This window comes from Candoia aspera, chromosome 9 (assembly GCF_035149785.1).
Source record: "Candoia aspera isolate rCanAsp1 chromosome 9, rCanAsp1.hap2, whole genome shotgun sequence".
Taxonomy (NCBI): domain Eukaryota; kingdom Metazoa; phylum Chordata; class Lepidosauria; order Squamata; family Boidae; genus Candoia; species Candoia aspera.
Window position 1 is genome coordinate 25,247,075 of NC_086161.1, and position 26,822 is coordinate 25,273,896.

General features: G+C 45.9%; 3 protein-coding genes across 4 annotated transcripts in view; 2 read left to right on the plus strand and 1 right to left on the minus strand.

Moving 5' to 3' along the window:
* Positions 1 to 489: 489 nt before the first annotated feature.
* The window catches only part of FAM136A (family with sequence similarity 136 member A), a 98,889-nt gene continuing 72,556 nt past the window's right edge, over positions 490 to 26,822 (plus strand). Inside the window, exons 1-3 of one of the 2 annotated variants that reach the window (XR_010068490.1) lie at positions 490 to 627; positions 1,370 to 1,510; positions 2,382 to 2,830. Coding sequence is in view for 1 of the 2 variants with exons in the window: in XM_063311520.1 (XP_063167590.1) it covers positions 541 to 627; positions 1,370 to 1,510; positions 2,382 to 2,570 (417 nt within the window). In the remaining variant the exon portion in view is untranslated. Of the gene's footprint in view, positions 628 to 1,369; positions 1,511 to 2,381; positions 3,479 to 26,822 lie in introns of those variants that run through there. The other variant, XM_063311520.1, reaches the window with a different exon arrangement.
* Positions 5,540 to 10,448, plus strand: SNRPG (small nuclear ribonucleoprotein polypeptide G). Its single transcript, XM_063311521.1, has 4 exons — positions 5,540 to 5,645; positions 7,406 to 7,428; positions 9,485 to 9,609; positions 10,287 to 10,448. The coding sequence occupies exons 1-4, from the start codon at positions 5,614 to 5,616 to the stop codon at positions 10,335 to 10,337; spliced, it is 231 nt and encodes a 76-aa protein (XP_063167591.1). The 5' UTR covers positions 5,540 to 5,613; the 3' UTR covers positions 10,338 to 10,448.
* On the minus strand, positions 11,306 to 26,719 carry PCYOX1 (prenylcysteine oxidase 1). Its single transcript, XM_063310927.1, has 6 exons — positions 26,605 to 26,719; positions 25,785 to 25,991; positions 19,646 to 19,820; positions 18,070 to 18,281; positions 15,924 to 16,079; positions 11,306 to 13,341 (listed from the first exon to the last, which is right to left on the minus strand). Exons 1-6 carry the CDS (start codon positions 26,702 to 26,704, stop codon positions 12,710 to 12,712), a joined length of 1,482 nt encoding a protein of 493 aa, XP_063166997.1. The 5' UTR covers positions 26,705 to 26,719; the 3' UTR covers positions 11,306 to 12,709.

Below are 26,822 nucleotides of genomic sequence, written 5' to 3' on the forward strand. Positions count from 1 at the left end.
CCCGGTGACTTCACAGACAACTTGAAGGAGCTTTCTGGACATCTGCTAAAAAGCGCCTTCAACGACGCCTCCTTTCAGGATGAAGCTGCTTCCACATTCCCGACCAAGCACAAGCCAGGTCCGGGCCTGCTCAGCTGTGGGGGATCATCCGAGGGGCCTGGCCCTCTTCGGCCCGATTCGCTGCCAAAGGCCGCTCTCTTGCGCCAAATCCACCGAGCCCCGCGATTAGGGGCGCGCTGGGCGCAAGAAAGCCAAGGCCGGGCCTGCTGGGAGCCGCCTCGGTTACGGCGCCGCGGGGCTCTCCGGCCCAGCCCCCCAGGGGGGCAGCCGCCGCGGACGGAGGGAGCGGGGAGGGGCGTGGGCGGGCGGCAGCCGCCCCCCCACGCCCGCGCGCTCTGCAGTGCCGGGCGCCGGACGCGCGGGGCTGCTGTGGCGCCCTCGGAGGCGCCGGAGGCCACCCGGGAAGGGAGCGCCGCGCAGCCCCGCCCCGCCCCGCCCCACCGCCCGCCCGAGCCCTCCCGCCCCGCGCCCGGGTCAGGCATGGCCGAGGCGCAGCAGCTCCGCGTGCAGGAGGCCATCGACTGCATGGTGCAGGGGCTGGAGCGGGAGCACATCCGCAAGATGCAGGTTAGCCGGCGCGCGCGGAGGGCAGGCCTGGCGCGCGCGCGGGGCGGGAGCGCGCCGGGCCGCCCGAGCCCCGCGGGGCGCCTCTCGGACTTGGGGGGCGCCGGGCCGGGCTGGGGGTGCTCCGGCCGCGCCTCCCGCCCGCCAGGCTTCGGGCGCCGCACGCGGCTGGGTTCGCGCAGCGCGCCCCGGTCGGTCTTCTCCGCCTTCGCGCTGCTGCGGCTGGGCGGGTCGCGCGAAGGAGCCCGCGGGGTGGCGTTTTGCGCCAGGGCATCGCGCAGAGCCAGAAGACGGTGAATTCCGTGGCCGACCCTCGCCGGCTACCCTCGGTTGGGGAACAACGGAGTTCGCGCGGCGCCGGGACATTAAAGGTCATTGGTTCGGGCCTGCTTGGGCTGAATGAGCGCGTGCACCCAGCCCAATGTGATGTGTAAACCGTGGTTTACGGCCTGGTGCGCAGTGCCATTCCAGCCAATTGTGGTTGATTCTGTGACCCATAAACCATGGCTGGTATGCACCACAGCCCCAGGGACAGTGGCTCCTCTCCTGCCCTGATTCTGAGGGTTCTGAATGTTCTGGGAGGGGGTTGTTTCCAGCCTTCCTGGCACCAAGGGCATCTTTCAGTGCCATGCACAGGCAGAGACTGGCAGGCACCAAGAGCCATTTCCTAGCCAGTTGCACCAGGCCACCTGCTCCAAGGGCGTCCCCAGCTGGCTCCCTTCCTGACCGCCCCTTCTCCTTGCAGGGAATCATGTTTCGGTGCAGCGCAGCGTGCTGCGAGAATGACAGGGCATCCATGCAGCAGGTGCACCAGTGCATTGAGCGCTGCCATGCTCCCCTGGCCCAGGCCCAGGCGGTGGTCACCCAAGAGCTGGAAAGATTTCAGGTGAGGAGGGCAAAGAGGGGCATGTCGGTGGGACGCTGAACTTGAACCTTGCTAGAACTGCTGGGCTCCTGCGGCTCTTCTTCTGGGGGGGCACGAAGGGAGAGGGCGTAGGGAACTGTGGCCCCAGGGAGACACTCTTCCCACAGGGGGAGAGCACCTTGTCAGGATACGATCTTAAGCAATTGCATCCCAAGTAATTAAGTTCTAAGTTATATTTCCTTTAATACCTTGGAAAGGGATCTCTGGTCAATGTTTTAATAACGCTTAAGTCTCGCTGTTCAATCCGTGATCGTGGAGAGGAGAAATCCCGCGAGCACTCCCTTTCTGGCACTTGGGAGTCTCACCTGGTCACTTGTGCTGAAAATCAGTGCTCCGCTTCTCCACATTTGTGACGGGAGGCATGCAAAGTAGGCTTCCCTTGGAGTGTCCGCACGATACGGTAAAGAAATCGTAGTCCTGCTGATGTGGTGTAATGAAAGCCCTGTCTGCTTTTTGCACACATCACATATAAAAACAGGCAGAGATTTGATTGCACCTTCCCAGCTGCCATCTCGACTTTGATTGCCATCCTTTGTGGGCACCCCTGGCTTCAGCAGTTTAAAAAACTGAGCACCACCCCTCCTGAATTAAGGGGGGGTAAAAACCAGCCAAACCAGTTTTGCATCGTCCCACTCAGCATGGCCCTTGGGGCTGCACCCCAGAGGTTCCCCAACCCTGAATTCCAAGCAAGCCCACCCCTTTACGAATCTGGAATCAGCTGATCATTTCATGAGGGGGACTGCGCCGTAGCATCTCTTCTCCAGTTGCCGCCATGCGCTGTGGTTCTTGGCCATGCCCAGCCCTAACCACGTCTCCGGTCCCCCCCCCGCAGGACCGCCTCTCCCGCTGCACGATGCACTGTAACGACAAAGCAAAGGACGCCTTGGATTCAGGGAGCAAAGAGTCGCAGGTCAAGCTACAGCTGGAAAACTGTGTGATGAAGTGTGTGGATGACCACGTTCACCTCATCCCCAGCATGACCAAAAAGATGAAGGAGTCCTTGGCTGGCATCGCTCAGTAGAATCCCTTCCCCTGAGCACAGACCTGAGTCAAGCTAGGAAGGGTGTGATGAACTTGGGAACAATGTGGGAAAGGGTCGGGCGCCTTCTTGCGCTTATGACGGCCCCAGGGCACTCCCGGTCTTGAGGAAGAACCTGGAAGGAAGGCTGCCAGTTGTCAGAACGGAAAACTGGTGACTGGGTTTTTCCCTAGCTCATGGATACGTTCACAAGCCCAGGCAATTTCTCTGCCTTTTTTGGAACCATCCCCCTGACCCTTGTGGTGACAGTGGGGCAGAAGAATTGAGAAGGTGCTTTCAAGTTTGTTCGCCTGTTGTCTTAGCAGGGCAGATACGCCTAAGCCGGTTAAAATTATGCCTCTGGTGCTCCATAAAGGCACAAAATGACTATTTCCACGAACCTGCTCAAGGAGATGGTTGATTTGGGGCCTTTATCTTTCCCTGTTTGCTCTCTACCTTGTGATGTAATTTAGTGGCAGAAGATGCAGTATTTAAAACGTTTTGAATTCTCCAAAGCTGGCCAAAGTTCGTGCTTTCATCCAAATCAGGCAGGGATCTTTTTGTTCAGGCAGCTGCTCCAGGCAGCAGACACGGGTGTTGTGCCTTAATGCTGCCTCAGGAGGGGAGAAACGCACTTGTGTCTGTATCCAAGTCTGGGCAAAACCTAAGCAGAAGGGCTGTCACTGGCAGCTGGCATATTTTGCCACCCACTGGTGAGGAGGGATTCAAACATGAAGGGACCCATCTGAACCTGGAAAGTTGTGCTGCTTAAGTTTGCTGAGCGAGTCAGAAGTGAAGATTTTAAGGGGGTTTTAAAAATGCAACATCAAAATGTGAATTTTGCTACTGGAATATGTGACGTCTTTTTAGTCACTCCCAAACCAAATGTTTATTAAATTCTTAAATCAAAATCTTGTACCGTTTCTCAATCACTTTTAAATTATTTGTGTTAGGACTGTGTTCTGAGTTCATTTCAGTATGGAGAATTTCCTTATTGGCCCATTTTTACTGTTATTCCCAAGACGTTGGTCTGTTACGGTTTTTACTTTGAAAAGTGGGCTGAAAAGAATTGTTCCCTTTTTTCACTGCTGGCTGTGAGGGCAGAATAAATAAACCACTTACTATAGGAGTAGTGCATAGATAAGAGTAGTAGGGAAGGAAATGCCTGTGGGTGATCGACAAAAACCAATTTTGGATGGAGGAAACTGTCATGCTGCTTAAGGTCTTGTGAACTGGAATAGTTTCACAGATAGTGAAGTGGTAAGATTCCAAGGTAAAGCAAAGTAGAGTAGAGTGTGGAATACAGCTGCAATACCAAGACAGCAGCAGCATTTTCTGATTGACTTCTCTCAGCGAAGGCAACTTGCTGACGCAGTGATGCCGTGGCACGTTCCTTCAGGGCCAGCTGTGGCTCCGTCTGTTGCAACTTTGCATGTAGCTGTTTGCTGCTGGCTGTGTGGAGATGGTAGCTCAGCTGTGGTTGAATGGAAAAGATACTTGGCTGGATTTGGGGGAGACATTTAATTTTCTCCCCTGAGGCTTCAAAACACAAAGGACTGTGCTGATGGCTCCACTAAACTTCTGGTCATCCATGTTTCAGAAAGGAAAAGATACACTTAAATGCTTCACACACAAACACAAATTTCTTCATAGACTTCTTTAATAACAGGCCTGAGATACACTCTTCTGTGAAAGCACTGATTGTTTATTCTGGTAGCAGAGGCTAACCTAAAGAAGGGAGGGGTGTATGCCTGTTTATCTAGTTAGGCTAATTACAAAAGGGTTAGTACAGCAAATAATTAAATGCATATAGCAGCATAACCTGATTGGGTATGTTAATGAAGTAAGGATAGTGAGGGTGGCACTACGCAGACAAAAGCACTTTGCATTAGACAACTGCTGTGTTCTCTGAATAAGTTACAGGTAGTCCTTGTTTAGCGACCACAATTGGGACCAGCAACTTGGCCGTAAAGTGAGGTGGTCACTAAGTGAAGCCGCAACTGCTTAGTCTTGTTTTCCTTTGCTTTACAGACTTGCAAAGGTTGTAAATGTGAGGTTTGATCGCAGTGACTTTCTCATCACTGTCATAATTGCAAATGGTTGCTAAACTAGGCAGTCATTAAACAAGGACTACCTGTACTGAATAAGGTGCTGTCTCCCAGTGCTGTTCTTGTCTCTTAATACCCTAACCAACTTTCTTTTTGTCTATATCTGTTGTCGCCGAGAGTTTATTTTCCCTGAGAGAAATTTGGGGAGGGGGCAATTGACTTGCCTTAACTGATGCTATTTTCCTACTACAATACCTAACCTATTTTTAGCTTAGTTTAGCATGAGTGAAGCCAGCCAGTGCTTTTTCCTTATTTTTTATTATTTCTTAACGGGACACCAGCCCTGCTCCGCTTTCCCATTCAGTGTATCCTGAATTCTCTGCTGGAGACCAAAAGGTGGCATTTGCTTCTCAGGAATGACTGGTGGAGGTTATTCCTGACCCTTCCAGGAGGAGGAAGAATCAAAATGAGGCCTTCCAGGGAGACACTGATTTGTGAAAGCCTCTGTGGGGGCTGCCTCTGCTCGCCCTTCCCCAAAAGGAGTCCAACTGATTCCCATTCCAGGGAGGAGATAACCGGGTGAGCTCACAACGCTTTGGATTACAACTCCCATCATGCCTTGTTCCGGTCATGCTAGTGACGGAAGCCCAAAATGCCGGGGGGCGCGCCTTGCTGGCGCAAAAGGCCGCTGGCTCTCGCCGGGCTCCGCAGCAGCACGTGGCGCGAGAAGCGCGGGAGGCGCCGATCGCACGACTTTCAAAGATGGCGTTGCTAGGTCGTGGACGGGCGGGGCGCCCGGTGATTGGTTGCCAGGGCTGGGTGGCCCTTCCCTCCGGGAGCTCTCGAGCGGGCTCGAGGGTGGTTGGCTTGGGCGTCCCTTGCGCCTGCGCCTGCGCCGCCTCGTGATTGGGCAGAGAGGGGCGCGCCGCGGTGACGTCCCACCGGAGCAGAGACGGGCGGCAGGCGCTTCGCGAGGCGGCCGGGCTTGGGGAGGCAGGATGAGCAAAGCGCACCCGCCGGAGCTGAAGAAGTGAGTGGGCGCCGCGGAGGAGCGTCGGGGCGCTCCGCTCCGAGGCACTGCGGGGCGGGGGCGCGCGGCGAGGGAAGCGAGCGGGAGGCCGGGGCGGGCGGCGGGCGGCCTCGCGAAGGCCGCCTTTTTGCCCGTCAGGCACTGCGCGGCGTGTCGCCACGGAGCTCTGGAGGGAGAGGCGCCTTCCTCGGCCGTCGCGCCCAGCGCCTTCCCGGGTGCGCCCGTCGCTCTGGGCGCCCGGCGGGGAGGCTTGGCTCCCACTCCCCCCAGCCCCGCAAGCGTTTTGAGCCTCCCTTCCTGGGCAAAAGGAGGAAGAAGTGGGCACCCCCCTTCTTCGTAGTGCAGAAAGGATTTCCCCCCCACACACACACACACATGACTGACGGATCATTCAAATTTATAGAGCCGCCCATCTCACGTATGTGACTCTGGGCAGCTTGACTCGTTTTCGACTCCTGGCGACCACATCGGAAGCTTTCCTTCATGTCTGGACAGCTTACAAAGCATTAAAACAAACATGAAAATAACAAAAAATAACAATACAATTATAAACAAGGGGAAAAAAGTATAAAAAAAACTAATAAAAATAATCTCGAAGTGGTAAATTAGTGAGGTGGCTGCTCTGCCTCTAATATTAACTCTCTCTGCTATTCTGTCACTAGTAGTCCTGATTGGCGTTCTTGTAGAATGTTTTTAATTGTTAGTTTTTAATGTTTTTTTAAATCGTACACCTCCCAGAGTCACACTCTGCATAAATATGACATTAATTAATAAAAAGCATATAAAATACTAGCATAAAATACATAAAAATTCACAGCTGTGGCAACCCCATTCCTCAAAACAAATCAGTCTCCATGCCTGTTGGTGAAACGGCATCTTCAGGGCCTTGCAACTAAAAAGAGAACTACAGTTTTTTTCCTGCTCTTGGAAAGGGGCGAACTTCCCTGAGAGCAACATGCTGGTGTGTCTCCACATTGATCATTGTTGAACCATCTTATGCTCAAAGCGTTGGAATTTTCCATTCCTCAATCAAAAAAATGGTTAAGAAGTACACAAGGCCAGATTATGAAGAGAAATGATGGAAGCTTTGTAAGACTGCTTAAGACCGTGTTTCTTAAAGTGTGGTCCTAGGACCCCTGGGTGTCCCCCAAGACCCTCTTAGGAGTTTGCGAAATCAAAATTATTTGCTAGCCTATGTTAAAAAATAGTACAATAATAAAATCCCATCAAACAGTTGTGAGCAGTGGTAGCAGCAGTGAATGCATCGATTTTAATTTTTAATACAGTAAATATTGATAAATATAACCCATAGAAATGTAATTTTTAAAAGTGGGAAGGGGTTCTGAGAGAAAAAAGTTTAAGAAACAACTACTTAAGAAAATGGTGCACTGGGATGAAAACTAAATTTCTGTGAACATGCATCCTTCCCATTGCTAATGAACCTGTTGATTTCTTGCTCATTGCTGGGGTATTGTTTCATTGCAAACTTGTATATCCTGCCCCAAACATAGAGAGGCTTACAAGTACAGAATTAAAGCAGCATGGAAGTGAAAGAGAAGTCATAGCCTCAAACTAAATAGCAGTTCAAACAGCATCCCTAAAAACAGTCTTGCAGCAGTTGTCAGGCCAACAGATGCGTTACCTTTTTTAAAGGCTGTGAATCCACAAATTCCCTATATTGTGATCAAACCTGTTGAATTAATTTTGTTTTACTATGAACTTGACTTTGGTGAGGCTTATTTCCTGTTTTGAATTTTCAGGTTCATGGACAAGAAGCTATCATGTAAGTGAACTGATTGTTTTTAAGATTCTGTTTTGCAAGTGAAGAACTATACAATTTACTTATTAAATAAGTAAATGAGTATTGTACTTATTGTCTGTTTACCGTGTGCAGATAGTTCTCCTAGGATGTCCTGTGCTCACTTCCCCTTTTCTTTTTTCTTTGCATCTGTTTCAGTACTTTTCCAAATATTGGTATTTTAAACTCTAAATGAGGGACGCGGTGGCGCTGCGGGTTAAACCGCTGAGCTGTCGATCGGAAGGTCGGCGGTTCGAAACCGCGCGGCGGGGTGAGCTCCCGTTGCTCGTCCCAGCTTCTGCACACCAAGCAGTTCGAAAACATGCAAATGTGAGTAGATTAATTGGTACCGCTTCGGCGGGAAGGTAACAGCGTTCCGTGAGTCATGCTGGCCACATGACCCGGAAGTGTCCTATGGACAACGCCGGCTCCAAGGCTTTGAAACGGAGATGAGCACCGCCCCCTAGAGTCGGACACGACTGGACTTTACGTCAAGGGAAACCTTTACCTTTACCTTTACTAAACTCTAAATAAAGCCAACGTATATGAGATGCAGATGAGCATTACTTTTGATTTACATAATTCATTAATTGTTTAGTCTCCCTGTATCTGCTTAAGCACCCATTTTTTCAGTCTTCATATCATTAATAATTTATTGCCCACTTAACTTTACTGTTGGTCACAAAGCCAGACCACATTAAAAAAAATACAATATGTAATATAAAATACAATATCGCATTCATAATAAAAGGCCTTTATTGTGCTCAGTCTCCTTTGCTGTCAATAGTGCGTAAGTTCTACAGGCTACAAATACAAACCTTGTGAGAGTTATTTTGGGATCTGTTTCTGTCAGAAGCTGACATACAGTAGAAGTAAAGATGTTTAGAAATTCCTTTCATTCTCTCCTTCATGCACAGAATTGTAATGTTCTTCCTTCATCACTGATACATAAGCAGCAAAAACAGGAAAGCTGGGGTGAACCCAGTGATTGTAGTAGAAAGGAAATAATGGATACAGGTTTTGGGGGAAAAGAAACACGTGAATTTCATGTGGTACCTTAAATATTTCTTTCTCCAAATATTGTGTATATATTTAGCAGCTGGCTGTTCTTAGTCCTGAAGCTACTGATTTCTCATTCTATCCAGATGAGTAAATAGAGGTTTGGAGGTTCTTATTTCTCATTAGTTTTCTAATTCAGTAGAAGAATAATGATTACTAGTAACATTAGCTCTTGATTGGGGAAGTGGTAACTCATACTACTTTCCCAGTCTTCCTAGTGCACTGTAGGAAGAAATCCGTTCACCAACAGATTTTCTTACAGTGGTGATAGGTCATCCTACAGGAAGTATTTTCCCCCATCTGCAAACCCCACTACAAGTAGAGTAACAAGTAGGCAGCATACAAATTACTACAAGTACAGAACAAATTGCAGCGGTATGATATTGATGCTCCCCGGATTGGGAGAGGCTGTAACATAGCCTCTGTTCTTGGACTCGGGCTGCAGATTAATTGCATAGGTAGTTGCTGCTGCTTCCTATCTTGTCTATGGAAAAGTTACAATTACAATTCTTTGTCCTTTGTATTGACCGTGTTAATGCTTCTGGAGAGGTGTTCTTAGAATAAATGCTTCAATTCACCAAATAATGGAGGGAAATTTCCATTTAAAAAACAGAGTGGGAAGAAGTCGGTGCATATTTGCACAGTCTCACTTAATATGGCCCATCTTGTGAGGAATGTATCATCTTGCTGTTGAACTTCTCCTGCATGAAAGAGCAAATGCCATTCGACTACTAGTGATGTCTCACACTTGCCTTTAGCTTGTTCGAAGTATACATGTAGCAGTTAATAGTGAAGCAAATGCTGAGAGCCATCATGTCTACTGAGGCTTATTTGTTCACTGAATACAACTTTGTTTAAAAGAATTGTGATTTAATGAAAACTGTTGGAAGACTTAACTGCTAATTTCTTGCCTTAGTTCTAGCAGAGGCTGTCCTAGCAAAATATATTGAGGGCAATCTAACCTGCTGTCTATTCTTTGCAGTAAAACTAAATGGAGGTCGGCACGTTCAAGGCATATTAAGAGGTTTTGATCCATTCATGAATTTGGTGATAGATGAGTGTGTGGAAATGGCACCTGGTGGACAGCAGAACAACATAGGGATGGTGGTAAGTAAAAATGAATTGGGTTGTAAGAATTGTTCAAGCTGTTTTACCAGGGAAGTGAGTGCTAAGCTATTGCATTCTGTTGTGGCACAGCACAACATGGTACGTAATTTTTCGTATTCAAGAACTGTATAAATAGAGTTGTAATGTAAATTAACTTGTGTGATTCTAACAGTAAGGGAGGAATTGTCATTTGCATTTCTGATTTAGCCCACAACTTTCAAATTCTCCTTCAGGTACTTTTGGCACTAAGAACTCTGTAGTATCTTTGTCAACATCCTTAGATTTGGGGACACTAAAAACACCTAACAAGTGCTATACAGTGAAGCAAAAACACTTCTAGGAAGGACTAAGTAATCTGTCAAGGATCTCTGGATTGTAATTGTAGACAACTCTGTGCTAAAAACCCAAAATAAAAAGGTAGTAAATCACATCTGAAGGGCTTGAAAAGAAAATGACCAATCATGAGAACTCCCCATTTAAAAGCCTTTGTATGGTTGGGATCAGACTGACCTTAAGGACTAGTTACTCCCACGTGGGTATTTGTATCAGCTGCTTTTCAGCCAGAGCAGGATTTAAAAAGAAACAACCCTCTATGTCAGCTCTTTGGCCATCTTGAAACTCGCTTAAATATTTTTCTTCAAATTTGTCTTCAGGTAATTATTTGTTTTGACTTCTAGGTCATACGAGGAAACAGCATCATCATGTTAGAAGCCTTGGAACGAGTGTAAATGAAGTACTGGCTCTTACTACAGTGTGGACATTTTCTATTACTATTTTAGGTTGTATAGGAGCATTCCATGTTCACTTTTTTAAAAAATAAATGGTTAAAATTGGTATAACTTGCTTCACGGCCTTTGAAAAATTCAGGATTATGCAAAATTTGAAAAATGGACTTAAATTTTACCTACAGGAATGGAGCTGTGATACTATTAGTGTCCCACATATTTTGCCTAATAACCAAGTGAGCCAATCAGTTCTTAACAAGTTGAATGAAACATGAACTTGCTGGCAATGGTGACGAGTCAGCATTTGTGAGGTTATTGGTCCTTCTGATCCTAATAGCAGTAACTCAATACACGCCATAAAGGATATATGGAAAGTTATTTGTTAGGGTGTGACTACAAGCTCTTTCAAAGCCACGAATGAGTTTTGGCGCCCAAAACTTTTCTTAAAAGCATTTCAGTTACTCTCCTGCTTCCCCCTCCTTTTTTCTGTAATTGTCTGGTGAGATCTTCTTTCATTTTCAGGCGTTCCAAACAGTACCAGGCCCGACCTTGAGATGCAGTCTTCCTCTGAACATTTTCTAACAGCAGGGAATGGAATGCACGCCTCCTCCCCACTTTGTTCGCTAATGCTCAAAATACAAGCATTAATCTATACACGTGTCTAAGCTCTACGTCTCTCATACTACTTAACCCATATTCCGATGTGGCATCCAGATGCCATTAACTATGGCTTCTGGATTGCTTCAACCTGGCAGCATTCTTTATGGCATATTGGTCTAACTGCCCACAACGTAACCCTCTTTAGTTGTGTTGGTGAGACACCCTTCTAGGATTCCCAGCTGCAGATCCTTAATTGTGCATTTGCAGAAAGGCACAACAGCACCACCAGAACGTTTTTTCCCCCCACTTTAATAACAAAAAGTTAGAAAGTGCACCTGATCTGCTACCTGCAAATTGCTACAGTCTTATGCCTAACACACGGTCATGGATGGACAGAATGAACAAAGCCCTCGTGTATCAGTTCAAAGAATCAATACCTTTTGTATTCAAAATACTTTTCCTACTGCTTTTAGGTGGCTTAAATCTTTATTACTTAATTGCTTCTGGAATAGCATTATTTATCAATCAAATTTCATCACTGCGCATCTCCCTCAAGAGTTGTCCCCTGTAGCAAGTGTGCCTCAAGTAAGTAGAACCCTGTTGTAAATTGTGTTTTTCTAAACCCTAATACGTGGCTCTAAATACACATGCTCCCCTTGGATGTTGAAGTGATTACCTAAACAAAATGCACATAAAGTAATGTGAGACATAGTTCATGTTAGGCTGTATTACAGTCCAGTAATAATCTGTGGGCTTAAGGCATCAGTTTACTTTTTCAAGAGTAATAAAAGGAAAGCTGCCTGCTAGTATAATTTTCCTGGCTGCCTGATAAAGACACAGGGATAATTTTTATTAACGCTGCCCAAGTCTCCCTTTCACAGATACTTGTTTTTATTTTTCCCCTTCAAGCTATTTTCTTTTAATGCAGTTTTTGGTAGGTGCTACTCTACATGTGCTGAAAGAGCTTGTCAAAAGCCATTCTGAATGCCCTATATCTTCTCCCCTCCAAAAAAGGAGTGACTTACTCAGAGCTAGTGCCCCATAGTAAATGCAGCCAGAACAGCTGAACTGACTTTTTTTAAAATTTGATTTCTATAGCTGCCCATCTCAGCAAGTGACTTTTCCTCTTAGAAGTCCTACTCATTTGTGTAACTACACACAAAAAACTTTAAAAATATGAATTTGAAAGAGTATCACTTCAATTATTTGAACAGCCCAATTAAAAGAAGTTCAAATCAAGCATATTCATTTTTTTTCTGTACCATTCTCCAAACGAGTGACCTCCAGATTTGTAAAAATAACAACTTCCATACAAAACTAACAAGTTGTTGGAGTTACTGTCTGGGAGACCACCACATACATGAAGTCTGTTGGTAACTCTATTCGGTGGTTTTAAGAAACACTATGTAAAATACCTGAGTTGGCAGCCGGAAGGCTTTTCTTGTGCCCAAAAGAATTACTTAAATAAGTGATTTGCAAAAGAAATCCAGAAGATACAGTATTTTTAAAAGGCTCCTATTTCAAGCTTGAAACATCATTTTGAGTTGAAGATGGTTGTTTCAAGTTTCTTACCTCATCAGAAGTATTTTGACCCTTCCAGGAATGTTCTGAGCTTAAAACAGCCCTAGTTACTGCCAAATGGAGACATTTTAAGCTCAGAGCATTTCTGGCTTGAAATGGAGCATTTCAAATTTCAGACATTTTGCACACTTGTACTCAACATCCAAGATTTGTTGCCAGTTTCACGCACGCTCCACCCATCACCGGATGCCAATTCAAAGTTCTGTCTTGAGTCTCTCATGCAAATCCTCTTGATTGATCATATTCATCTTACTGTACCAGCGATGGTGGGCCAAGAGCGCCGCATTTTTGGCAGAGATTGCACTCATCTCCATGGCACTGGCTGCCCACTCTATAGCACTGGTGTAATACATCTGGTCATGGAGAATGAAAGGTGGGCACTTCTCGGGGGGGCTGTAGTGTGGGTAGGCCAGCCACTTCTGTACCTCCACCGAATCGTAGGAGGAGAAGAGCAGCTTCATCTGCTCTTTGGTGAGCAGCTGGCGAGAGAACACTTTCCAGACTGGAGGGCTCAGGTTGATCGGGGAAACTATGCCAACATTGTTGATGAACAGATGGGGGTCTTCCATGGTGAAAATGGCTGCCAAGTTGAACTGAGAAGGATCCTGGTAGCCAAAGAAAGAAGCATTAATGTGTCCATGGACAAACGTTGCCACTGTCTGGTGGTAGGGAGCAGAGAACTTGGGAATCGGGGGGTTGAAGTTGCGGAAAGTTATGTTGGCGATTTCCCGTTGCAAGGGAGTAGTGATGAGAAGGATGTCGTAGACATCTGATGTTACTCCAGATGTAGAATTGTAGGTAATCTCATACAGCTTCATTGGACCACCTTTAAAACAAAAACAAAGCTGCAGTTCTGATGTTACTATACTGTTTACTGCCTGAGATAGAGCACAGCCAGAGTTTTTTAGGGTATGTTTTCCGAACATGTCGCCCAGGAAGAGAGAACAGGCCAGGCGTTTTTGTGCTGGCAAATTAGTTTTTTCAGAGAGCAACAGAATGCCAGCATTGCACGATTTCCATAACCACTCTTTTTTCCCCCTACATCCACACACACACACCTCGTAATAACCTCCTCCTTGTTGTGGCCAACTTTAGTAGAACTGGCCACAGGGGTAATTTCACTCAGCTGTAGCTTCATTCCAAGGCAGTGATCCGATCAGGTATCCTGCTTCTCAAGTTTCATCGTATCCAAAATTGGCAGATATTTACAGCAGGAGAGAGGTTTTGCTGTTCAACCACCTAATCTGTGATCTGAAAATTCTTCTGAACGATCCAGGATGGTTTGAAAGGAAGGGGTGGAACCCCTCCAATGTGTTTGGGGGACTGCAATATACGCACTGAGGCTGCCCCGTCTCAGTCATCACAGAACTTCCTCTTCCCTGCAGTCTCTCCCAATCTAGGGCTGCTTATTCTGCTCTTTGGATCTGGGAAGGAACTTCCTGTGACCACTGTGTTCCTGGGATCCCTGTTGCTGCCCACTAGCTGTCACACTGAACTTATGCTTCATTAAAAACTGTTTAATTAAAAAAATGGGAAGCTCGCCTGCTGCAAAGCAGTACCATCTCTTTTCCCAGTTATGGACCCCAATAGCTATGGAGCAGTTGCAGTTTGGTGCCTGCCTGCAGAGGAGAAAGGTATATAAGGCTATTTGAGAACATGGAAGGAGAGGGCAGGAGTGGAAAACAGGGATGGCAGCTACAATTTGGGGAATTTGAGTATAGCTTATGTCTCCCACAGAAGCCATTTTGTGAGAGCACCTACAGTATGATCTCAAAATCACAAATGTGCCCATCAGTCCAAAAAGGTTAGGACAGAACCTCTGGACATATGAAGATCTGCAAATGTCCAGGCCTTCCCCAGATCTTCATAAGTCCAGAGGGCAGTGGACATTTGCATTTGCTAGAATGGAAGCCAAACACTCCTTTCCAGTTGATTTATGTTTAAGAAAACATAAACCACTCCCATGCAGATGTTTCTGCTCAAATTCAGAAGATCCAGGGCTGAAGGAAGAGTGATTAGTATACCCAAAGGCCACAGGAGCAAAACCCCTTCCCCTGAATTTCTTTTCAGCCTCATGGATTCTCCTGCAGATGGCTACGATAGATCTCTTGCATCCATCAAAATTAAAGGAAGCTGCTGAAGTTCTAAGTCAGTATTAGACTGGACTGAGTAGCAGATTCAACCTGTCCAGGACTGAGATGTGCTACCACCCCAAATCAGCTTTGCAGTTTGGGGTGCCTCCTGGAATCAGCCTTGAACTGGCTGCCCAAGTTTAGGCCATGGCCGGGGCGGGGTGGGCATTTGCAGACCTAAAGCGACAGCACTTGGCTGGTTAGCATCCTGTTTGGATTACTGCTGTCTCCTGTATACAGTCTGCCTTTGGGGAGGGTGCAGGGACTTAGAGGACACTGAACACCACAGCAGGACTACTGACTGAGGGAGCAAAAGGAGTAAGGGCCTCCTTGCTGCAGCTGTTTAAAAGCTGAGCCATTCCAGCCACAATCCTGACAATGATGAAAAAGCTTCACATAACTTGGGAGCAGATTGTTAAAAAGACCACCATCTCCTGCCTAACCCAGCCTGGGTTTAAGACCTTCCCAAGGGGTTTTCCTCAGTCCAGCTGCCATCAGAGGCACATCTGGCAAGAATGTGGGAGAAGGGATGACTGCCTAAACACCTAACGTTACTGCTTGAATTGTAATTACCAGAGATGCCACTATCATCCTGCCACTGAAAATTGTTACTGTATGTTACTACAGAATTTCAGCATGGTAATGCTGCAAACTTTGGAGGTTACAAAAATTGAGCTGATGGCCACATGGAGTTGAGTACTTCAGTTTGGGGCAGGAATGGGAGCGGTTTGCCTTCCACTCCTATTGCCTATCCTTGACATTTATTTAATTACAATCAACAACCAGCCAGTATTCCTTTCCTTAACCCATCCCAAACCTTGAAAAAATGGACAAAAACCTGCTCAGCCCTGACCCATCCAGTGACATCATGTACCTAGAAGGCCTCCTGTGGTTCTCCAGGAGGCCAGAAGACAGTCTTGTGGACCGCATGCCTTTACTGGTTGCCTGTTGCTGATCTACCTTGGCAGAAGGCAGTCCGTGCACGCTCTTAATGTTGCAGACCTTGACTCCCATCAGCTCCGGCATTTGTCACGAAAGGCAAGAAATTGGGCAAGTGGTAGTCCCAAACTTGTGGAGGGCAGCAGATTGCCTGCCTGCTTTTAAATCTTACACAAGCTTCAGACTTGACAGAATTGCCTTGTATTTTGCACCTGACATTTTGCAAACGTGAAATGAATATTAGCCGCCCAAAGTCATCATATGCAAGAAGGGCGGTAGAGGAATACGATTAAATAAATAAATGCATAAATAAATACAAAAAATTAGGCAACCTCACCTGCACGTCCATTTGGCCTTGTTTTTGCTTCTACAGAAATAACACGGCCAGAAATCAGCTGCGCTTTGGAAGCATCCAGAAGGCCTGTGCACACCAATTTATTGCCACCTTCCACCGACCAAAGTCCTGCATTTACTCCAGCCAAAGATACAGCCCCTGCAGAGAAACAAAGTCCAAAAAAAAATGGTCACACAAACCTAAACAAGGCTGCAACTGAGGCCAAAGTGATTCAGTAACAGGATCAGACATAAAACTAAGCCAAACATTAACAAACTGCATTATGGCCTTTGAAAATATGTGATCCCAGCCACTGTAGTCTGCACATTTGTGTTTATGACTTACTCTTCTGAACAAATCAAACTGCTACAGCTTACTGAGCAATGTTTAAAACCAACCATCATGTAATGTAGTATGTGAAGCAGCTACTATTCTCCGTTTTCAACTGGCTCTGTAGTTTGTTAACTTCCAAGGAAGGGTGCAGGGTCCAGTCCGTTTTGGGGAGAATTCACTTCCCCCATTCATTTCTGTGCACAGGGAATTCCAGAAACAGAAGTGTCTGAGAAGGTTTAATTCCCCAAAGGTATGTCTGAGGGTCTTGATACATATTAAGAACTTACAAGTGTCCCTTCAAGTAAACAAAACACACAGAAATCATCTGCTTCCTAAACGTATAGCATAACACATTCGTTAACAGTCCTGAGATTCTTTTTAAAAATTTATATATAAAACACATGTTGGGCCTTCCTCCCAGTTATAAACTTCAACAACATAGGAGCTTTGGACTCTTTCAGCTGGAAAAGTTCGGGAGCTGAATTCTCAATCCTATTGGCACCCACAAGGCAACAATGGGCCAGTAACATCACACACGTCATCCCAGAAATTACAAAATCTGTGTTATTTACAAGATGTCCCAGCTGATGTAACATGACGGTGGTATCTACCAAATCCCTGCCGCCTCAATACATTCCGAAACATTAGGTTCTGGGTGGCTGATGTACTTTGTGTTAGCAAGAAAAGAAAAAGCCAATACACCCAATGCTGGCAAAATGAAACAGTGAGCGTGCCGTGTTTCAAGGCTAAAATGATCCAATTTCAACAGGGCCGCCCTGAGGGACCAAGTGCACACAGTTCTCCTAATGGCCTTGTTTCAAAGAGTCCCCTACAAAGAGGGCAGGGTGAAGTTCACCTGCTGTTTCAACAGCCCAGAGCCCAACAGCCCATCTCACTTCTGGGGTAGAAAGCGTCTCAGCCCCCACCCTAGGAAAGAAACAGACACGATCTGTTTTAGCATCCCTTGCTGCCTGCTAGCCTGTCCCCTCTTTGGGGGACCTTCTAGGAGCTGAGTTTTACTGAAGGGGACGGGCAGTGCCCATGGAAGTCTACTGAACGTGAGGGCAAAAGTGACCCATGTCCTAGTTAGTGATGTCAGGGGCATCTATTTCCTGGAGAATAAAAGAAAGGCAAACTCAGAGGATTGAATAAGGGCTGGAGTGCGCAGCCACTGAGAAGAGGAAGGACCAACAAGGCTTGATCCTACTTCTAGTAGGAGTTACCATACTTTATTTAGTTCTATACATAACTACATATACTAAGTTATGTATACTACACTGTACCATATACAATTATCAAGGAGCCACAAAGAATTGGCTGGCCTGCTTACTTGTTTGTAAGTCTCAGATTGGCCATTCCAATTTCTTGTGTACTTTGGGCAAGCTGCACATCTCTGGACAACTTTGCTCCAGATTCAGAGGCACTGAAAGTGAACTCTGCAGTTAAGAGTTTATTTTAAAACTGTATTTCTCTCTTGCCTCTGTGACGTAACGCATGTTGTAGGTGCTGGATAGAAAGAGGCATATGGGCAGTATAATCTGCGGTAATTTTTTATTAAAAATACTGCAAAAGAGGCCAGTGAGGATCGGCTGGCAATCTGGTCATTCGCATGTCTCTAAACCACCAAGTCCTCAGGATAGGACAAAACTAAACAAAATTCCTCCATTCTCTACAGACTTCTCCTGTCCTCAAAACGTTTATAGGTAAAATCCTTGGCGCAAATTCTGCAGGAAGCACAAGGGGAAATTCTCACGCACCAGGTGTCCAGCGGTGCAACGCTAAGTTCGCCACTTAGGAACAAACAAGCACCAGTTACCTACAAAGCCGTTGACGCTGGCACTTTGCCCATAGTTGACTCGCATGACAGCGGTTACCATCTCATTGATGAACTTCTGAGAGAATCTGGCCTTTTGCAGGGACTCATCAATGGTCTGGTTCAGCAGGTGAAGGAAATTTGCCCCTCCGACGGCATGGAGCAAATTCTCAGGGCTGCTGAAGGCATAGTCGTGCGACTGGTACCGATAGATCCTGGACCCAAAAAAAGGGGGGAAACAGACTTAAGACAGGAGGATTTTGTAGCTGTGCAAAGTACATCAAGAAGTGGGGCAATATACACTTCTAACGATGAATGCTTGAACTATTTTGAGCTGATGTTCCTGCCTTGTTTTTGAGGAAAACGAAACTGGTGGTGCCATTTATCATCCTTGTCATAAATAGCAAATAGCATCCCCAAGCTGGTGCAGAAAGCTGGGCTTAAACTGCCATTATTCCCCAGTTGATGAAGACAGTTGAAATCCACCAGACTGGAGATTTTATATCATTTCATCCCAATGTACTGAAAAGCATAGGAAGATAAATGAGAAACACACATACAGTTCCTCACATTACCTTGTTAATCCTGCTGAGCATGTAGGATAGTTTTTTTTCTCCCTTGTTTCTGAAGGTAAACAGCAAGGAAATCCCCAGATGAAGCCTCTTATTATACATGTTTTAACGCATCATTTTTCAACCATGCGTGGGGTGGCTAGGGAATTCTGGGAGTTGAAATCCACGCATCTTAAAGTTGCTGAGGTTGAAAACCACTGCATTGATGGTCTTAGGAAGTGGTAATTGGCTTTTATATAATTGCTGGTTGCCAAACAAACTGGTTTCATTTGTTGGCCATCTCCTGTTTCATCTCCTGTTGGTCTTTCACTTAACTGCAGAGCTGATTTTGTACCATAAAATGAGTATTTTATTGAACGATCAGGGTGTTAGTTATTTTGGATTTTATCTATTTGCTCCTAGAACCTGCTAAGGGTGACCACAGGCTGTTTTGAGATCAAAAAGGTGAAGAAGCCCTTGAGTTGAGTTCAGCTGTTGGGGACTTCATAGCCCTGAAGCTACAAGGGGGTGGTCAAGGCCTTCTGTGGGATGTTCTTCCTACTGCCCGCACCAGCCTATTGTCTCGGCCTCCCATCCAAGTATGAACCAGGCTTGACTGTGCTTAATTTCCAGATCTGGAGACACTCAGTGAGACAAGCTTTAATCTATTAATTATTTTGTTTTAAAACTAAGCCACCCTGTGGTCCTCTTCACAATTAAGGTATGATAGAGGAACACAGCAATTTTAGAGCCAAGCAATTTCCTAGTCTCTTTCTTTCCATGGCAGGCCAAGGCCTTGCTTCAAAAAAATAGAAGGAGCAGGGGAAAAGCAAAATGCATTTCATTGGAATGTAATAAGCATTAAATTAAATCCTTATAAAGTGATTAACTACCCAGAGTCCCCTTTTTGGGGGGAGATGGGCGGTGATAGAAACTTGAACTATAAACAAACAAACAAACCTCACGCATCGTGCCCCATTGATAACCCCCAGTCCCCCTGCAGCCCTTTGCTTTGTGCCTCTCCTTACCTCATAAATTTTTCTAAGACTTCCTCCACCCACATGTAGATTCGCAGGGGGTTCAGCCCATAACGCCAGAAGAGTTTCAAAAGATTCCAGATGTACCAGCTGCTCTCCACATAGGCAAATTCCTCCCCACTGTAAATGCCCATGAGCCCATCTTGAACCTGGTGTTCAGAAAGCCCTGTGAATTTAAACGCAGAGCCCGCAGCTTGAGGAGGAGGAGAAAAAAACACGATGCCCCAAACTTCCGAGGTCCTCCCTGCAGCCCCTGGCCCTGAAGAGCAACACGCCCGGGTCACTGTTTGTCTTTAAATGGAGGGGGAAGGAAAGACCAAGATGAATTGTATGTTATTTCAAACCAATTATGTTAAGACAGGGAACAAAATTAAGGAGGACATGTTAAGATGGGGGAAATTAAAATTGTGACTGTTGGGGAGAATTTCTATGATAAAAATGAATGTCTTGCCTAGAATGATGTTTGTTTCAGACAATACCTGTTTTGACAACTGATGCACCATTTAAACTGTGGCAGAAGGATATAATTGGCTTTGTGTGGCAGAGGAAAAAACCACAATTTAAATATAAGGTGCTACAAGACGCAAAGGAAAGAGGAGGACTGGGTTTACCGGATTTGAAGTTGTATTTTGCAGCTTGTTGGTTTGTTTGGATGAAAGAACGGGTGTTGCTGAGAAACAAAAGACTTTTAGAGTTAGAAGAGCATGGCCGAGGGTCTGGATGGCATGGATATTTATGGTACAATGAAGTTAATGTGGATTTTAAAAACCACTTTATTAGACATGCCACACTGAAAATCTTCAGCAAAGGATCGTTACCTTGTCGTGGTGCTGGAGCTTGAGCACCTCAGTGATGCCATGAGCTAAACCGTGAAGGGCCACCCAAGACGGGAAGGTCATGACAGAGAGGTCAGACTAAATGAGATCCCTGGGGAAGACAATGGCAACCCACCCCAGTATTCTTGCCGTGAAAACTAAATGGATCAGTACAACCAAAGATATGTCAGTATACCATCGGAAGATGAGACCCCCAGGTCGGAAGACGGTCAAAATGCTACTGGGGAGGAACAGAGGATGAGTTCAACTAGCCCCAGACGTGATGACGCAGCTAGCTCAAAGCCGAAAGGACGGCTAGTGGCCGACGGTGCTGGTGGTGAGCGGTGAATCCGATGTTCTAAGGATCAACACACCACTGGAACCTGGAATGTAAGATCTACGAGCCAGGGCAAATTGGATGTGGTTATTGGTGAGATGTCAGGTTAAAGATAGACATTTTGGGCGTCAGTGAACTGAAATGGACTGGAATGGGCCACTTCACATCAAATGACCACCAGATCTACTACTGTGGACAAGAGGACCACAGAAGAAATGGAGTAGCCTTCATAATTAATAGCAAAGTGGCTAAAGCAGTGCTTGGATACAATCCAAAAAACGATAGAATGATCTCAATTCGAATTCAGGGCAAGCCATCTAACATCACAGTGATCCAAATATACGCCCCAACCACAGATGCTGAAGAAGCTGAAGTAGAGCAGTTCTATGAGGATCTGCAGCACCTACTGGACAACACGCCTAAAAGAGATGTTATTTTCATCACGGGAGACTGGAATGCTAAGGTGGGCAGTCAAATGACACTTGGAATTACAGGTAAGCATGGCCTGGGAGAACAAAACGAAGCAGGACATAGGCTGATAGAATTTTGCCAAGTCAACTCACTCTGCATAACAAACATTCTCTTCCAACAACCTAAGAGATGGCTTTATACATGGACTTCACCAGATGGACAACAACGAAATCAGATTGACTACATCCTTTGCAGCCAAAGGTGGCGGACATCTGTACAGTCGGTAAAAACAAGGCCTGGAGCTGACTGTAGTTCAGATCACGAACTTCTTCTTGCACAATTTAGGATCAGACTAAAGAGATTAGGGAAGACCCACAGATCAGCTAGATATGAGCTCACTAATATTCCTAAGGAATATGCAGTGGAGGTGAAGAATAGATTTAAGGGACTGGACTTAGTAGACAGGGTCCCAGAAGAACTATGGACAGAAGTTCGCAACATTGTTCAGGAGGTGGCAACAAAATACATCCCAAAGAAAGAGAAAACCAAGAAGGCAAAATGGCTGCCTGCTGAGACACTAAAAGTAGCCCAGGAAAGAAGGAAAGCAAAAGGCAACAGTGATAGGGGGAGATATGCCCAATTAAATGCAAAATTCCAGAGGTTAGCCAGAAGAGATAAGGAATTATTTTTAAACAAGCAATGCGTGGAAGTGGAAGACAATAGAATAGGAAGGACAAGAGACCTCTTCCAGAAAATTAGAAACATTGGAGGTAAATTCCAGGCCAAAATGGGTATGATCAAAAACAAAGATGGCAAGGACCTAACAGAAGAAGAAGAGATCAAGAAAAGGTGGCAAGAATATATGGAAGACCTGTATAGGAAGGATAACAATATCGGGGATAGCTTTGACGGTGTGGTCAGTGAGCTAGAGCCAGACATCCTGAAGAGTGAGGTTGAGTGGGCCTTAAGAAGCATTGCTAATAACAAGGCAGCAGGAGATGACGGCATCCCAGCTGAACTGTTCAAAATCTTGCAAGACGATGCTGTCAAGGTAATGCATGCTATATGACAGCAAATTTGGAAAACACAAGAATGGCCATCAGATTGGAAAAAATCAACTTATATCCCCATACCAAAAAAGGGAAACACTAAAGAATGTTCAAACTATTGAACAGTGGCACTCATTTCACATGCCAGTAAGGTAATGCTCAAGATCCTGCAAGGTAGGCTTCAGCAATTCATGGAGCGAGAATTGCCAGATGTACAAGCTGGGTTTAGAAAAGGCAGAGGAACTAGAGACCAAATTGCCAATATCCGCTGGATAATGGAAAAAGCCAGGGAGTTTCAGAAAAACATCTATTTCTGTTTTCTTGACTATTCTAAAGCCTTTGACTGTGTGGACCATAACAAATTGTGGCAAGTTCTTAGTGGTATGGGGATACCAAGTCATCTTGTCTGCCTCCTGAAGAATCTGTATAACGACCAAGTAGCAACAGTAAGAACAGACCACGGAACAACAGACTGGTTTAAGATTGGGAAAGGAGTACGGCAGGGCTGTATACTCTCACCCCTGCCTTTTGGAACATTCTTCCCCCAGAGTTGAGACAGCCCCTTTGCTCCTGGACTCCCGCATGCAATTGAAAACCTGGTTTTGCCATCTTGCCTGGGGCAGGAAGGAGAGCAGTCACTCTTGGGGATGGCTAGCTCCCTAGAAGGATCCTGTTTTACTTGCAGATTTATAGAGAACTTTTAGCCATCAGGCTTTTATATTTATTTTACTGTGTATCTATATTTATTGTAAAGTTTTATATTGTACTGCTTTAATTCTGTTTTATTGTAAACCGCCCAGAGTCCCTGCTCGGGGGGAGATGGGCGGTCATAAATCTGATAGATAGATAGATAGATAGATAGATAGATAGATAGATAGATAGATAGATAGATAGATAGATAGATAGATAGTCAGAAGTCACATCCTTCTGTAATGTTGAAAAAAAATTTCTCTTGTGTTTTCACATCTTTTTAGTTCTTTTTTCTTTTCTTCTTTTTGTAGTTTTTGTAGCTTTTATCTTTGTCTTAAAACTTAATAAAAATTCTTAAAAAGGAAAAAAAAAAGGAACTGGGTGAGTCGTTCTTCTGCCCCTTCTCTCCCATTCCAAGGGGGGCAGCTTCCTTCCCATTTCCTCCGGGCCCAAATAGGGAATTCCTCTTGGAGGGAATAAAAGGGTGTATTTGGGGCGCGTGGTGGCACACTGCTTCTGACTGGGCCTCTTCCTCCTTCACGCTCAGAGGAAGGGTGTGTTTGTTTCGCCCAATGTGTACGGGTGGCGCTGCGTGCAGCCTCCACGGCGGCCAGGTCATGGAGTGATACAGGCTCAGAACACCACAGCATCTGCACTAAGATGCAGAGGCTGGAGCATGACAGCTCCTGCGCCTGACACCTTTCCGCACGATCATCACAAAAACTGAACATTTCAAGATAATCTCCCTGGCCTCATCTACCAGTGATACATCATTTTATAAAAATTGTCTTTAAGATCATAACAATGTAAACTTCAACCCTTTTGACCACATATTTTCCCACCTGTATATTATAACCAAAATACTTAGCCCACTTTATCATACATTCTTTAATCTGTTCTTCTTTCATTTCAAATTTCAACAAAAGTTTATAAATTTTAGCAATATCACAATTACATTTAAATTCTCTCTTTCTTTGCTCCCTACCATAAGTCTTTTTATCCATTTAAAATCTTTCTGATAACTGTAAATGGGAAACAGGTGTTTTCGGGCATAGCCTGGATTTATATCTATGCCATATTTTCTTTTTTTTTTAATAGTAAATTTTATTAGGATTCAAGAAAAGAATAAAAACTACCAAAAAAAACTACAAAGAAAGAAAAAAAACTAAAAAAGTGCAGAAACACAAGATAATTTTTTAAAAAAAAAATTTGCAGAAAGATGTGGCTTCCAACTTTTAACAGCAAGGATATACAAAATTTCCATAATCTCTTACTCTATATTAAACCAAAACACATTATTTTTATAAGTCATTCTACTTTAACACATAATAAAAATCACTAAGTACAGTTACTCCTCCCTCTTGTATTAATTAACATAAAGAAATCATAGAAACCTCCTAAACATCTATCTCCCCTTCAAAAGATAAAACATGTTTAATTATTCCCTTCCTACCACTATTCTATATATTTCTGTCTACTATAATAAGAATCAAATTAAAAAGCACATAAGTTGTCTGCTATTATACTTAATAGTACAACAATTTTAATAAGCCCAATCTTAATAAACCCAAAAGACAAAGACAATTCAAAACAGTAATTCCATATCTTTAAAAGGGAGTAACATCAATCAAATCCTTAAAACAAACCACATAAACGTTCTTTAACCCTAATACAACAGTTTTAGTAATTTCAATCTTAATAAACTCAATAAACAAAGCCAATTCAAAACAGTAAATCCAAATCTTTAAAGGCGAATAGCATCAGTCAAATCCTTAAAGCAAACCAGATGAACATTCTTCGACCGTTATCCCACTTCAGAATAAACCAGAGCAGTTACATATCTTCACAATGTACACAGAGCTTTCCTCTTGAAAGAATCAAATAGCCCAACTGCCCTCCACAAAAATTCCAGGTCCTTTTCATGGCATTCCACCAGGAGATGGATTTTACTTATGGCTTGCAGATCACTCTCTCCCTTAGATTTCTCCAACTCCCTTATCCAATCTTCATCCAGCATCTCAATAAGAATCCCAATCTCAGTCTTAAAAAAAAAACTTCCTATCGCTCTTAAATTCCTCAGTTTCATCCACTACATCTCCAACCAGATGACACATTTTAGACCTCATATTTTCCACAATGTCCTGAATGTCTTGTATAAAAGTTTGATAAAAGCCAGAAGAAATCTGTTTAAAATCCTGGTGAAGATCAGAAAGAATCTGTTTGAAATTCCGCATGTCTCACGCAGTAGATTATGGCGCCCCCAGGAGCTTAACCAGAAAAGGGAAGATATGGAAGAGTTCCCAAGTGTGTTTACAGAAAGTGAGAGTCAGATAGCAGACAGTTCTCAAGGGAAAGCGAAAACAGAAAGCCGAAAGTTCAAATCAGCCCGCTCAAAATGTAGGAAAATGCTAATATCTTCAAATGTAGTATAAAAATAATAACAGGAAGACAATGGTTTACTCTCAATCCTCCTTTATATTTGGAAGGAAAACAAATTCCAAAACTTAAAAAAGATTTTTTAAAAAGTAATCCCACAAATAATGATAAGTCTGAGTGTCACTTCAAGGCTTGGAAAGTGGTGACGTCCCAGCCTGCCGGTTAGCTCTTACCAGTCAAACACGAAACACTGTTTGTGATCTTCTGGCTACAAGCACCCATCCGGAGGACAGATGGGGTCTTTCCAGGAGTTCTCCTTGATCCGGAGAATGTTTCTGGGTGTCAGAAAAATCTCCCTGAGCCCCCCAAAAATTGCCGCATTGTCGGTTCCGCCCGCTAAGCCCACAGCCACAGCTGCCCAGTCCGCCACATCCACACCAGAAGTCACTCACCCAGTTCCTTGACAAAATGCTTCATGTGCAGGTTAAGGGGGTGGATGATGGACCCTCCAGCCTCGTAATCCTTTCCTTCCAGCCTGACGGTGGCCAGACGGCCCCCCACCGCTCCTCTCTCGAAGACATGGATCTGAACGTCTTTACCAAACTTCTGGCGAAGGAAATAAGCTGCAGAGGTGCCCCCGATGCCAGCTCCAATCACACCTACAAGGGAGGAGGGCACCCTGCATTACTCCCTTCTCTCGGACTGGCAATCCCCAACCGGGCACCCTCCTAATGCACCACCCCCGTCGCTCTTAAAGTGGGGAGGGCTGCCATCCGAGCACATCTGTGTGTGGATGCATCCATTCGTGCTGGGGTAACACCCACCTTTATGGCTCAGCGGGTTGCACAGCCCCCCCTCCTTGTCCCCCCCACTCATTTGATGCCAGGCAGCAATGGCGGTGTCGGCCTGTTCCCTCCTCCCTCGCCAGGCCCAAGCTTAGGGGGCCCGTCCCAAGCCTCCCTTGCTCAACCTGGATATCAGCGGGCTCAAGGCCCCGGGAAAGGCCCCGGGGACGGCCTGCCAACGCAGCGGGCCGAGGGGAGACAAGGCGGGCCTCGCCCGGCCTGCCAGCCGGCCCTCAGCCGGCCGCCCCAGAGCGGGCCAACCCCGGCGCGTGCCGCGGGGCGAGCGGGAGTCCCACGGGAGAAGCGGAAAGGCCTCGGCCCGGCCCGGCCCGGAGAGGGGGCCGCTGCCCGCGCGGGCGCTTCGGGCGAGCCCAGGCCGGCGCCCCCGCCCCCGCCCCGGAAGCAGCCCCCCCGCGCGCCCCGGTACCGATGCGGGCGGGCGGGCGGCGCAGCTCCGAGGCGCCCCCGCAGCAGAGCAGCAGCCCCGGGAGCAGCAGCGGCAGCGGCAGCGGCAGCGACCGAGCCATGGCGGCGAGGAAGGCAGCGGGAGGCGCGGCCGGCCTGTCTCTGGCTCCGACCCCGGACGCGAACCCGCCCCGTCGCCGCTCCCTCCCGCGGGGAAGCGCCCGGCGCGCGCCCAGCCAG